Genomic DNA, 14,181 nt, shown 5'->3' with positions numbered 1-14,181 from the left:
ACATGTTCAGCTAAGAATTGTAGAAGAGAGTGTCACAGCTGGCTGTTCATAAGTGTGTCTGCTCATCTGTTAGGTATTACAAAGGGAGCTGGTGGAATGCAACCTAGAACCCAACAGCTGAATCTTTTGAATTTTAAGGCCTTATTTTCACTACATTGTGTAGTTACTAAAATGGGTATTTTTATGCTGAAACTTTCAGTCAGCTATCTGTGTGTAGCTCATTCTGGAGAGAAGTATCACTGAAATGGTTCAGTTTTGAGCCAATAAGAAGGTTTGATTTCTGGTGGTAATTTGCATTCGCAACATTTTTCTCTTACTAGAGCAGGTCCTCATTTCTTTCTCTTTTACAAGGAATAGTCCAACAGGACCATGTAAGCAAACTGGAGAAACTTCTGTTTTTGAAGGCATGTTTGGCTTACAATAGGTACAGTCACTTAAAAAAAACCCAAATAGTGAAACAGTTGTGAAGTTAGCTACTGTTCCAGCATGGATCCAGGGTGGAAATTTAGATGGAATCAATGATAATATACATTTTAATGCTTTTATACTACAGCCAGCTTTTTAAGTTCGTTGCCACAATGTTTTCAGTGTCCTTGACGGGAAAGAAAGCAGAGTAACAGAGTGCCACTTAGCTGTGTGCATTTTAAACATACGTGGAGTAGGAGGAAAAACATTACAGTTATTCATCAGTAGTCATGTAGTCTTTAATTCTTTAATGTCAGTCTACATGATTTTCCTCCACCATCATTCAAATGTCAGATGCTATTATGTTTACTACACACACAGAATTGTTTCAATGGAATGATTCTATTGCCAAAGATTCTTCTCCTGATCTTGTAATTTATATCCCAAATACACTCATAGACTTTCTCAATACAGAGTTAAATGAATACTGTGTAATTTCATGAGATAAAAGGGTAATTATATTAGAGCATAGAAATGTGAGCCAGCCATGCTTCTTTGAATAGTGGATCCAGCTGTGGTTCAGTGAAAATAGAATTCTTAAAATAAAGTTGAATGAACCATCTGTTTTCACAGAGGGAGCAAGGGAGAAGGAAATTTTGGCTGTTATTCACATTGCAAATGTTATAGAGGGCTTTGTTAGACTTTGCATATCCACTATGCTGGTCATTATTTTCACTGTGCTGGGCTTCATTCTAGCAATGCCAGACCCATGTTGTGATGGGCATTGTTTTACTTCCTGATGTGTGAACTTCTGCAAGTAGAAAAGTTATGGGTTTTCCTTGTGGGTTTTTTTTTTTTTTTTCTTCCTTCCTCCAGTTTTGCAAAAGGGAAAAATCTGTTTGTATGTTGCTATTTTAAATCCACCTGGTGGCATTCTGTAATATCTGAAATGACTTATATCAGCCAATGGGCTGAGAAGCTTTGTCCAGTCACTTGCTGTTGCTGATTAGAGATGGAAGCTTCCTCTCAAGGCACCAAGGAGCTTTGTAGTTACAAAATTAATCTGACTATCATGTAGTTTTAAAATGAATAAGTATTTACATTGCGGTGCGGTTTCTTGGACTGGTGCACTGATCTGAGTCAAAATTGGCAAAAATTTTGGCAAAAAAAGTAAAAGAAAAGACCAGTTTAAATCTTCATCAGTTCCCTTTTCTTAGTGTGTGCCATATAAATCTATTCCAACACAAAATGCAGGTACATTGTTCGGAGTGACATGCAAAACAACTTGGGGTTCCTTATTTTAGTGGGAATGCAGTGTTTTGTCAGCTTTAAGTGTTTGAAACTCAGGATATGCCAGCTCTGTGGACCTGTTCTGTTAGTTTCTGGTGCACTGAGTGTGAGTAGGGGCTGCAAAGACAGAGCAGTGCTTGTGTTCCTTGAAGAGCATAGCCTGCTCTGTTCATCATGGGCATGCAAGAAAGGAAAGGTGCTTATAGGCCTGATTCCCCTCCCAGTGCATCTGTGTAACAGTGAGGAACAATTTGGCCTTAGGCAGTGCTGTCCTGGTGGTGGTTTTTCTATTTGCTGTAGTTGCTGGTTTTGGAAACTCTTAATGTATGTTAATCTAGTGGAATATATTTTTTCTTCAACAGTAGGAAATTTTTTTTAATTACAGAACTAGAAGATAGCTTTTTTTTTCCTGAGTTAAACCATCACAATCCATTAACATTCATTTAGATACTTATGCTAGGCATTATATATGAAAATTTTGTAGTCTGTATCTGATGTATTGAAAAGCAATGATACGTAAAAGAGCTTAGGGGTTATTCTGGATAATCATCTTAGCATGAGCCATCAGTTCAAGGCAATTGGAATAATGTCCTGGGCTTTACTATTAGTAGATATATCAAATACAGGTGAAGAAGTTATTTTGCTCTTGCACATGACACTGGTGAAACCACTTAATATATGAAGTCCAGTTTTTATGTCCATATATCAGATGATGTGTGGAGATACTGAAGAGCTTGAAGGGTCATGAGAAACGATGCAGACAGAAGGCACCTTACTATGCAAAGTTTATGATGCCTAACTAAATTTTTTTAAGAGAATAATGTATGGTGGTCTAATCACTTGGTATAGGAAGGCATGCACAGAAGAATTACCTAACACTGTCAGGCCTGTTACTCTGATTAATGAAGACATTACAGTACCCTCCTTTATCAGTTGATGACATGCAAATTTAGTTTAAAAATTGAAGCTTACGTCTGCAAGCAAAACAGTAATTAATACAAGACAGTTATCCTAGGATGGTGCTAGTGCCTAGTGCTGTCCTCGGCCATCAGATAAATTAGCTTTTTTTCAAAAAGACTTGCTGTAGTACTGTTTCCAGAAGTTTTGTATCATACAATATGACTGTTTTGACAAAACACTTGAAATTGTGAGGTTTGTTGCTGGAATCTTGTGAAACTCTGGAAATTGACCGGTTAAGATCCTTTTTCATGGGTCTTTGGGGAAGTGGATTATCAACACCTTCATAATGATTGCCAGTCTCTTGCACTTAAGACTTTCAGCTGGCTATGTATAGAGGAAGATGTTCCCTCACTCCTTCCTCCCCAGTGCAAGACTGGTCAGATGTGTTGTGGAGGGTTTGTATCTTTACTGTCTCATCTGAGACTGCCCTCAGCAAGAATTAGAACAGAGAATAATGTGGAACGATAATATGAATAGTTGCAAAAGAAGCTTTATTTGGCTGTTTGGTCGATAAGCTTTGCAAAAGTGCTGAAGACTAGAAAGATTGGAATGCCTAATTTTTCAGGCTGTTTCCTGCCTGTTTGTCTTTCTTACGCTTTGCCCCATGACTTGAAATTGTTTGGTTTCTTCTGGACTACTTAGATATTGTGAAAAATATTGTCACCAGTGACATAAAGGAACTTAGGGCAGATGATCTCATTGGACTTCCTGCCCTCCCTGTCTGAAGTCTACCTATTGCTGTGTAATGGGCTGTCATTAGAAGAAATTATGCTGGCCCTCTTCTCTCTTGTTGATTTCTTCAGAAAGTCACCTAACAATACATGATTTTTTTTTTTTTTTTTTAATGTAGTTACAGATAAGCACCAATTCAAACCTGAACACATGCTGTACAGATTCCGATACGATGATGGAACATACTACCCCAGAAACGAGATGCAGGATGTGATCTCTAAGGTACAGAATAGAGTAGTTGCTATTACTAGGAAGGACGCACAGGAAATGGAGGTTCTGCTTGAAAACTAATGTAAAATATTATGCTAGGGTAAACAACATCCCCTCACACTTGCCTGTCTATATTTCTGTGACTCAAATTCAGTTTTCCGTTTGTAAGGGAAGATTTTGGCTTGTTGTTACATGTTTTAATACAAAATTAGTTACTTTTTACTTATTTTTGTTATTTCATGGTGTCATATGCAGGATGCATTGCCTGTGTTTCTGGGTGATTCTAAAGCTGGCGTTTCAGTCTGTTGTATTTTTCAGTCCATTTTAATAGATGTGAAGCTATATGTAGAAAAATGGTTTTAATTTTCTCTTAAATCTGAATGTCTTTTATTAGTGCCTTAACAAGGCAGTAAATCTGCAGTCATGTAGATGTTTAAACACAGATAAGGAGTGCTATCCATCTATGCTGCTGAGCATAACAAAATGATTGAATGAAGTTGCCTTTGAACTCATTAATATTGAAACGTTTCATGATTTTGAGGCGATAGAAAATGTCAGCACTTGGGTATTACATTACTGTTGTCATTCGCTTTTCTGCTGGCATTTGTTAATGTAAGGTATATCTAGAAGAACCTTCAATACTGAACTACCAGGCACATCAAGGTAGGATGGAATCTGATTTGACACAACTTTTAATTGTTATACATGGTTCTTCTTACATGTTATAAACATAATTGGTTTTTGATAGTCTGCTAAGTAATACTAATGTGATTTCTTTGTTTACATAAAATTTTCTGATGGTAATTTCTTAAACTCCTCCAAATGTTTTATTTTTTGTTTTTGCTTGAAAATTTTCCCAATCTTTGAATCTTTTTGCATTTTTTTTAAGTTTATTGGTTAGTTATAATCTCAATTTGTAAGTAAAGTATTGATGCGTATAATCAAATGCAGTGTTTTTTCCTTTAATTACTCACTTTGTGTGTAGAATAGCAACCAGTGACTGGGAAAACCTTGTGGAAACATTGCTTTATCTTTCAGGTTTTGTGTACTTTTCTTTCAAAATACTACACCTTCAGAATTTTTTAATGCTACCTTAAAACTAAGAATTTTTGCATGTGTCTCAGTGAAGCTGAGGTTAGATTGGAAATGTTTTCTTTCTCATAATTTATTAATCAATATTGTTATCTGGAAATACTAAGTTTTGGCATACAGAAATAGACAGAAATTTGAACATACTTTTTTACTGTCTAAATGAAGTGCATTTAGAACATATAGGCTTCCTCACTGCATCCGTTCCTCTTATGTTCTCTGTGGTGTGAGCATGTGGTTAACTAACCTCCTCGTTCTCTTTAACAGGGTGTACGACTGTACTGTCGTCTTCACAGTCTGTTTACCCCAGTAATTAGGTGAGTCCAATTGGGAAATCCTTACAGAGTCATTCAGAAGAAGTTTATAATCTGAAGATACTGTGTTTGAATGTAGGAACCTAACCCATCCTTTCAAGATAGGTCACTTTGGAGTAATCAAACAAGTTTGAAGGGCTATCAAGACAAAAAGCATAACTGAATCATTAAATGACTGCAAACTCTGTTCAATATGACCTTTTTTTAGAGACTTTTGTAGCATTCTAGGTCCTGATGGATAGGCTTATATGCATACTGTATATATTAATACACTCCTTTACTCACACTCCATTACCTCATTTGGAGAATCCCAGCTGTAACATAACAACTGCCTTTATGCTCCAGTGACATTATCACCCAAGTAAGGTATGGTCAGCCTCCTCCTTTCTATCTACGCTGAAAGGTTTGACTTGCTTTCTTACTCCAGAGGCAGCTTCTGAACCATTACAAAATGCTCAATTCATGCTTGCACTAAATTGATTATAAAATACAAGGGTTTTTTTCTGTTAGGCTCTTTTGAGTTTTTGTTTGATTTTCTTAAATTGTTTTTTTTTTATTTTGAACAGGGATAAAGATTATCACTTGAGAACCTACAAATCTGTGGTCATGGCTAACAAACTCATAGACTGGTTGATTGCACAGGCAAGTATACACCTTTGGATTTATGTATGTTTTGCATTTCAATTCTAATTTGAAAGGTAGTGATGTATTAAGCAGAATAACATGTAGACACTTTGTGTAAGGGTTATTAAATCAGCACATGTAAGTGTAATCCTCTTAAACTAGTAAAGAAACAGAAATCAGCTGTCAGCAGCCATGCTGTTCATCCCTTTTGTGGTTATCTTCCCTATTTGCAATTGAACTTTAAATGTTTTAATGAGACTTAGCTTTGTGATTCAGCATGTAACATTGTTCATGGCTTAAAATGAAATGGATAGGCTCTGAAAAACTAAATTACTAACTAGATGGATAAAAGTCAGTACCAAGTTGCTGTTATCAGTTCTGTTTTATTTTAAGCAAACTAGGAACAAGAAGGGGCTATCCTGTTCACTCAGTCAACATACACCCATTTTATAAAATAAAAGTTAAAAACTTTGACACTCTTAGATTCTATTATGTTCAATTTTTATGGAGAATGTAGTGTTACTAAAATGCTTACATATTTATTTGTAACTATAAAGAGGTATACCATACAAGGGTCCCTTCCAACCCAAACTATTCTATGATTTTATGATAAACGTGTATATACTGTTTTGTATATATGCTATAAATGTGCATATAAAGATGGCTGTGGTAAATGTAATCTACAACCATTGCCAGCCCTGTGAGGTTATGCCATTGTGCATAGTATCCATTTTGCTGCTATATTAAAATATATTTAAAAAAATACGATATGGTTTAACAGGGGGATTGCCGGACAAGGGAGGAAGCTATGATATTCGGTGTAGCTCTTTGTGATAATGGGTTTATGCACCATGGTAAGTAAATACATTCTGTACAAGCTATACTTACCTTCTTACCTTTTGTTTAATGCTGTCTACATATTTGGAGGGAAATGCAGGGCCTGGTAAAGATTATAGAAGGGATAGGAAGTTCTTTCACTGTATTGCTGAAGTGACCTATGCTACAATCTGGAAGAAAAAAAATAGCTATTGTATACCCTGAAAGTTATTTTCAGTTAATTTTATAACATATATTGAAGAATTCATCCTCTAATGGATTTCGGGGGGGCAGTTTTATTAGCCACTTGGAAAGAAATTTCTTAAGCAGGTACTACGTGTTTGCACAGATGAGGCAATAAAAACTTAGGAAATATGGAAATATGTAGAAAAGAAAGGAGACATTTTTGGGGGAATGAATAAAGCATGGAGAAGCATTACTTTAGAAAAGCGAAGTAGTGACAATAGGAAAAAGTGGACTGTAGAAAAATGAGAAAATCATAAGGACAGCAGCAAACAATGAGGAAGGGAGAGGAGAGCAGATATCTGTGCAGTACCAAAAATGAGGTGAAACTTAATACCATCAGGGGGAGGATTTCAGTGAAAGGATTGAAGCAGTAGGTCATTTACTGAAATGAAAAAAAGGAAGAAATTATTTTCTCATCAGGTTGTTTAGAGAAGGAGGGAGAATTAACTTCTTCTCTGGCACTGTTCATTCTTTTTCCTTTGATTTTTAAATATACAAACTGCATCCGTCTGCTGTTCTAGTTGCTTCCACATCCCCACCAAACCCATTTCTAATGCTGAACCTGGCGTGCTTTACCACCTGGAGAGTCCCAGAACTTGGTGCTGAGCATCTCCAGCAGCTGTCCAGCAGAACTTTTCAAAATCATGTTTTTAAACCCTTTTTAGGAAAAAACCTTGTGCTTGCCATTTTCACTAAAACCATTTCAGGCTAATGCGTCTTCCTCAGCTTGGTGGAATCCAGATGTTGTAGTTGAAAATGAGCTTAGTGATACCCATCTGTGATGGATCTAAGTGAAAATTGTTGTTTATGTTAAAAATTAAGATTTCCCTAGATTCACACACAAAAATAGTTTGCTAGCATGTAATATGTGTATGCATGTTCAACATTTTATGGTTCATGAAAGACATGATATTCAAAAGTTTAAGAGGAAAAAAAGGATTAATATGTGTGGGTTTGTATCATACAGTGTTAGAGAAAAGCGAATTTAAGGATGAACCACTGCTGTTCCGTTTTTATGCGGATGAAGAAATGGAAGGGTCAAATATGAAGCACAGACTCATGAAACATGATCTGAAGGTAGTGGAAAATGTCATAGCCAAGTCATTACTGGTGAGTGAAACCCAATGATTGTATGCTTTGATGATTAAAAAAATTGCTGTAGCGACAATATATTAGCAGCGTGTATTGTTATTTAATGGGAATATACTTTAGCTCTTCTTAATGCCTTTCTGAACAATTTTATTTTTCAGATTAAATCTAATGAAGGCACTTACGGTTTTGGTTTAGAAGATAAAAATAAGGTTCCAATTATTAAAGTGGTGGAGAAAGGATCAAATGCTGAGGTATCAAGTATTATAAATTATCCTCCCTGTTTTATTCACTTGGTCACAGATGTGTGTTTTCCACACCAGTTAGGAAAATCTATAGTAGTAGAAGGTGACAGTGACAACTTTCCAAGAAAGCTGTGGGTAGGAATCTTTTTTTTTCCATTTTTTTCCCTTAATTTTGGTGTTTTGTTTTGTTTTTTTTTTTAAATATTGCTCTGACCATTATCAACATTCATTTGCTGCTCAGGTAAATTGACATATTGAGTGGTGATATAAAATTTATCATTTTATTTTTATATGTTTTATAATATTCCAGTGATGACATTAATCATGAATGGAATAAACATTTTTGGAGGAATATGAAATGAATATAAAGCTAGTCTGTGAGTTGCACTTGATGTATTTCATAATAAAGGATGTATCAAGCTTTGGATAAAGTCGAGAATCTGAGTGAATTACAGCCTTTCTGTTTGTTAGTATTGCTTTAGATTCTGTTTGGGTAAATTCATATTCTACTGAACTGCATGGGAATCTCTATACATCTAAACATAAAGAATGAGTCTCTTCCATGAGAGAAAAAATCTGGACCTACATTTCAAGCCTTTCTAAATCTCGTGGTGGAATAGAAATTTAAGATAAAAATAGATACAGCAAATCAATAATATATAATACAGCCACAGAGCTATATTGAGGGTGATTTCTAGCAGTCAGGTTCTGCCATGATCTCAGATGGTGCTAAAGCTTAGCCTGTGCCCTGAGCCGTTCTGTGTACTCCCGCCATCCAACTGGTTATGGTTCCTTTCTTGTTAGACCAGAGTTTAAAAACTGTATGCAACTTGGCTTGCCATACCTTTGCCTCAAAGGCCACAAAATGTTTAAGGATATTGTTTTGTTTTGGAACTTCATAAATATTCACTTACGAAAATATTAATCAGGTCTTTCCTTATGAAAAGAAGCTTTAGTTCCTTTGGAGAATGATGGATTAGGTAATGTCATAAAAAAACCCCAAACCAAACTGGCTCAATAAAGCTGTTGTGTTAATTATTACAAATACTGACTGATATTGTAATACTGTCATAAAATCTTGATTAAGACTAGGTCTTGTATTTAGGTCTCTTCAGTGTGAGTGTTCACTGTACCCTTCGTATCAATTTAACCAGTTCTAGAAGTGTTTTGTGGTGTAGGTCTTTTGTGCATGGTATATGAAGGAGGCATAAAGAATGTAAAAGAAATGTGCACATCTTTATTCCTATTGGGGTTGCATGCCAGCAGAAGAAAACATAATATTAATGGTTATAAAAGGCAAACATATACACAACTTTTATTGTTTTCTAGATGGCAGGCTTGGAAGTTGGGAAGAAAATCTTTGCCATTAACGGTGACCTGGTTTTTCTGCGACCCTTCAGTGAAGTGGATTGCTTCCTGAAATCATGTTTAAGCAGCAGAAAGCCCCTGCGGGTTCTTGTGAGCACTAAACCACGGGAGTAAGTTGTCATTCCTTTGGGGGGATTTTTACAAACTACAATTGAAGTGAATTTTAAAAGACCAGTGGAACTTCAGACAGCACTACTGTGAAGTTATTTTAAATGCTGTATCTAACCTGACTTTGTGCAATCAGGCAATTTGATCTGCTTTGATTTTATCACATTTGTCAGTCAGCAAAAGCAAAACACAAGTACTTTAGATCATCAGCTCTGCCACTTCAAATGCATGCAGGAACCACAAGTCTAAATGAAGTTTCCTTGACTATACGGACAGTTTTGATCACTTATCTCTCATTGTATTTATTAAACAAGTTCCTCTGGTGATTAGTTACTGGTTTGACAGAAGTCGGACTCTAATGGGCCCCTTCAGCCTGTGTGCTGGTTGTGTAAACCGTTCCCCATCGTTATGTACAGATGCATTTCTGTACGCAGTTTTGACCATTCCTACCCGAATGCAATTTTTGTTACATAAAAGAAATATAAAGTGAGGCCTAATGGCTGAATTCAGTAAGTATGTAAATGAGCATAGGTCTATTAATAAAGTTAATGCAGTTGTTACTAGTTTATACATACCATAAAAAGAGGAGAGTAAGAAACAGTGGTCAGGAGTAATTTTGATCAAATTTTGCAGGGTAAGAAGGAATCATGCTCTGTTACCAGATAGCACACACAGAGTGCCTTTGAAATGGCTCTGGTTCAGCGGTAGAATGGAGACGTATTTCTCCTGTTAATAAGCAAAGGTGTCTTGAGAAATACAATGGCACCCAGAAAGAGGAAAAGAGCAAAGAAGGAAATATGGCATAAAGATGAGCATCTGGACTGATACTCCAAAAAAGCCCACAAACAAAAACAGCAACAAAAAAATCCCCCAAACCAGTGGATGATAGTGTTGTAGCAAGTGTAGAAGGCATATCTTGGCCTTTCTTTAATGTAGATATTGGTTTAATTTCTGACACAACTTGCCAGTGAAAATGTGGGTGAATTTCAAGGTTGACAGAGATGATCTAGTGAATGAGGAGTTCAGAGGAGCTGAAGAATTTGTTTTTCAGTGATGCGTGCTTTTTGTCAGGAGCTGCTGCTAGCACAACCATGTTGGCAGAAGAGTCATTTCTCTCCTAAATTCTTAGCCTCAACTGCCAGTGATGGTCTTTCATAGCTCATTAGCATGTTCATAAAGCATTTTCAGAATGAAACCATATAGATTTTATCAACCTTAGTTAATATATAAGTGTACTAAATGATGCTATACTTATGAAAGTATTTCAAATGAAAATGTATTCATCTCAAGAATATTCTAATATTTTTAAAAAATGTATAGTCTTCAGTGGGTTTTGGATCTCACCTCTGCTAATAATCGTCTCCAAATGCTAAACATTATGTATACCAGAAAAAAAAGAAAGTACAAGAAATGATGCAATGGTATTATTCAAAACTACCTGTAAATCAAGTTTATTACAGTCCAAATGTATTTTAAAATCACTTTTCAGCATCAGTTTGAATTTGTCTGCTTTTGTACTGGCAAACGGAGCTTGGGGCAAAGATCCCTTAAATAATAACAGAGGTGGCTCTGGCAGTAAAGGCTGCAAAGTTAAATCAGTGCACTGTTATGCGTGACCTAACTAGCTCTGATAAGGGCTAATGCAGCTGTATTGCTTTTTCTGGAACCTGAGCTGATATCATGTGGGTATGCTAACTTACTTTGGGCAAGCTCAGCTTCATTTTAAGGAGTAGATGTGAATTTTGATTCTCAGAACTGTGTGTTTGTTGGTTATGTTTGTCAGTAGGTTTACTACTGTTGCATTTAGACCAAACGGTAGCGTAGCACAATGTGCTTACAAGTTATATGAAGAGTAGTAGGCAATTCTTGCTTTACAAAACTCAGTACTTTGCATAGCTGCTCAGAAAACTGTGACAAAATATGTTTTCAATAAAACTCACCAAGTAGATAGACATTTAGATGTTAACAAATTCTAATATGGATCTAGTCTGTGCATTCTTCTGCAGCCCATCTGACAAGGTCTCCCATGATCTGTGGTCCCCAGGCTCTGTCCTTTTGGCTAAGAGAGTGCCTGCCTTCCCAGGGCTTTCAGCGTTGCTGTGCTGTGGCAGCCTACCCAAATCACAGTCCCTCTGGGAGGAATTTTAAAGCTGTGGTGATGCTTTGGTCATAGTTAGCATATTGAATTTTCCCTGTGAAATAGTATTGCCTTCCTCTGATTGGTTTCGGCATCTCAGCTTGCTCTTATTTCTGATGTCAGAAGTGCAAAGTATCTGGAATATGAATGGTGCTGAATCTGAAACTGTGAATTGAATGAAAGTGTGGAGTCTTACACCCTTGTTAGCTACATATTGCTGTCCACTTTTATCTTGAATAACAAAATGCTACCTTTAGCTACATTCATATTGGATCTTTGCTTGTATCAGGACAGTGAAGATTCCTGACTCTGCAGATGGACTCGGATTCCAAATCCGGGGTTTTGGCCCATCAGTTGTCCATGCTGTTGGGAGAGGTAAGCTATAAGAGCTGTCAACAGTAGTGATAAATATACATTTAATATCTAAATGGCGTGGCTGAGATAAATAAAAATTAGATCCAGTGATTCAGCTTAGATTTCCCCCTCTGAAGTAACAAACAATATTAAATAAAACCAAGTAAGATTATTTTGTGTTCTTACACTTTGTAAGCTTTGGATAGATTTTCTGGCTTTTTTTTTGTGTGTGTATGTATTTATATGAATGTAGGAAAGTTAAGTTAAGACTGTGCATTCTTTACAGACTAGGGAATAGCTGATGGATGCAAAATCACCTTCTTCAGTGAGCGGGTATTGGGAACCACTCAATTCCTGAACCTTAATTTGTTAGGTGGCTGTGTGGTTCTGTAATGTTCTGGAAACATTTTACAGAAAATGCATTTTTCACAAATCTTTTCAAAGGTGCTAGTGACCTAGTCTGTCTCAGTAATTGCAGATGTTTCCTCTAAATACTGTTTTGTCCATTTTGTGATTGTCAAATACCTGCCATCCCTAACACTCAGCTGGTGCACTGGCGATAAAAGAAGTTGAAGCACTCTTTGTTGCTGTTGTATGTTGTTAATGGTGGAGTCAACTAACACTGTATATTCAGCTATTGTGGGGCAGTTGTTTCCTTTTCCCCCTCCTCCTCTCTTTGTAATTGAGGATTTTAAAGTGAACTGATCTGCAAAGCAGCCAGATTTGAACAGAGCTTGATGACTATTTTTCTAGGCTGTGGTGCCAGAAGTTAGATTTTCAAGAGAAGATCTAAAAAACTGCAGACTGTTGAGGTGATGTGATAATTATTTCTGCACCTGCATCTCAATTCAACTGTCTATCCTTATTCATTAAGCACATACTTTATTCCAGTTAGCCTCAACAGTATATAAGTGCTTGCTTGTGTGGCTTTCTAGACCTGAAAGATTTTAAGGATATGCTTAAATACTTTGCTGAATTGGGACCTTGGTTTTTTTGAAGAGAGATTTTTATATGAGAGTGATTTAATAAGGCCTATTTAAATGTTTATTTTTAAATTCCTTTTTTTTTTTTTGGTGGGGTGGGGGGGGATTGCAATCCCACTGGTAATGGTGTCATTTCCAAAGACGTTCTTTGATATTAGATTTAAAATGCAGCTATCATCTAACTTGGTAGTACCTAAAATGAGGGAAATCCAGGTATATTCTTTAAGTTGTATCCTTGTCAAATATGCTTAGCTGACAAGTCATGACATAGCTCATAGCCCTGCAAATTCAGTGTAGCCTTTTCTTTCATAGCAGGTAGCTTCTGCACCTCAGCCTTGCAGTCTCTAGGCAATAGATTTTGACTTCCCTGGCACCTTTGTGGCAGTATCAAGACAGACACAAGGAGACAAACTTTCAGGTAGCTGGAACTAAGGTCATACTCTGGCAGGCTGTCTTTCAGCAATGGGCTTGAGTCACACTGAAAAGACCTGAAGACAGCTGCTATTTTTGTAGTACCTATTCAGTAGATAGAAGATTTTTCCCAAGGTGGTTATTGCATTGTGAAAATAAATCACCGAACCATATATTTTATGTTGCTCAAAGAGAATGCTTTGTTTTGTTTTTTCCCCCCAAAATAATTAAATTTGAGATATCCTACTTGATTATCTTTGGATATTTTGATTAAAGCTGTAAGGCACTCTGTTAAAACTGAGTTGGTAAAAAGGTTAAAATAAGAACAAGATCCTTGGAAATGTATTTGGATTTGGATACTTAATGTTTAACAAGAAACTCTAGTATTCTCTGATACTTCTCTATGAATTGTCAGAAAGCTTCTATTTTGTATGTAAAATAGAGACACCTGAAGTAGTCAAGAAGCTCATAATCTTGGGGCATAGAATAAAAGTGGTCTGAGTTATAAGTAGTGAGTTTCAAGCTAGAGCCTTTTTATCCTTTTAAAATCCTTTTCTTTAAGACAAATCTTCCACATTTTCATATTACTAATCAACATTTCTTTTATAAAACAGCCTTTAGAAAATAGTCTGGTCTCTTTTTATGGAATCATCTGCTGGGGAACTCCATTTTCTTGGAGTCAGCTGACCGCAGAAGCACCCTGTGGTCAGGGGAGGTATATAAGAATTGGTGAGAGCATGTAAGAATCAGTGAGAGCAGAGTCTGCATAAAATATGAGGCTTTTGCACTGTAAGCATTAA

The 14,181-nt window shown here is 36.4% G+C and overlaps 1 protein-coding gene across 1 annotated transcript in view; it reads left to right on the top strand.

Annotated features, from left to right (window-relative positions):
* The window catches only part of PREX2 (phosphatidylinositol-3,4,5-trisphosphate-dependent Rac exchange factor 2), a 186,547-nt gene that overhangs the window by 90,046 nt on the left and 82,320 nt on the right, over nt 1-14,181 (top strand). The window contains exons 12-19 of the mRNA XM_010575899.1: nt 3,506-3,609; nt 4,954-5,003; nt 5,567-5,642; nt 6,406-6,478; nt 7,654-7,796; nt 7,937-8,029; nt 9,350-9,498; nt 11,923-12,008. Of these exons, the coding sequence (XP_010574201.1) occupies nt 3,506-3,609; nt 4,954-5,003; nt 5,567-5,642; nt 6,406-6,478; nt 7,654-7,796; nt 7,937-8,029; nt 9,350-9,498; nt 11,923-12,008 (774 nt within the window). The remainder of the gene's footprint in view (nt 1-3,505; nt 3,610-4,953; nt 5,004-5,566; nt 5,643-6,405; nt 6,479-7,653; nt 7,797-7,936; nt 8,030-9,349; nt 9,499-11,922; nt 12,009-14,181) is intronic.

The sequence above is a fragment of the Haliaeetus leucocephalus genome, unplaced genomic scaffold (assembly GCF_000737465.1).
Source record: "Haliaeetus leucocephalus isolate CR32 unplaced genomic scaffold, Haliaeetus_leucocephalus-4.0 Scaffold506, whole genome shotgun sequence".
NCBI classification, from domain to species: domain Eukaryota; kingdom Metazoa; phylum Chordata; class Aves; order Accipitriformes; family Accipitridae; genus Haliaeetus; species Haliaeetus leucocephalus.
This window is presented reverse-complemented; position numbering and strand designations above follow the sequence as displayed.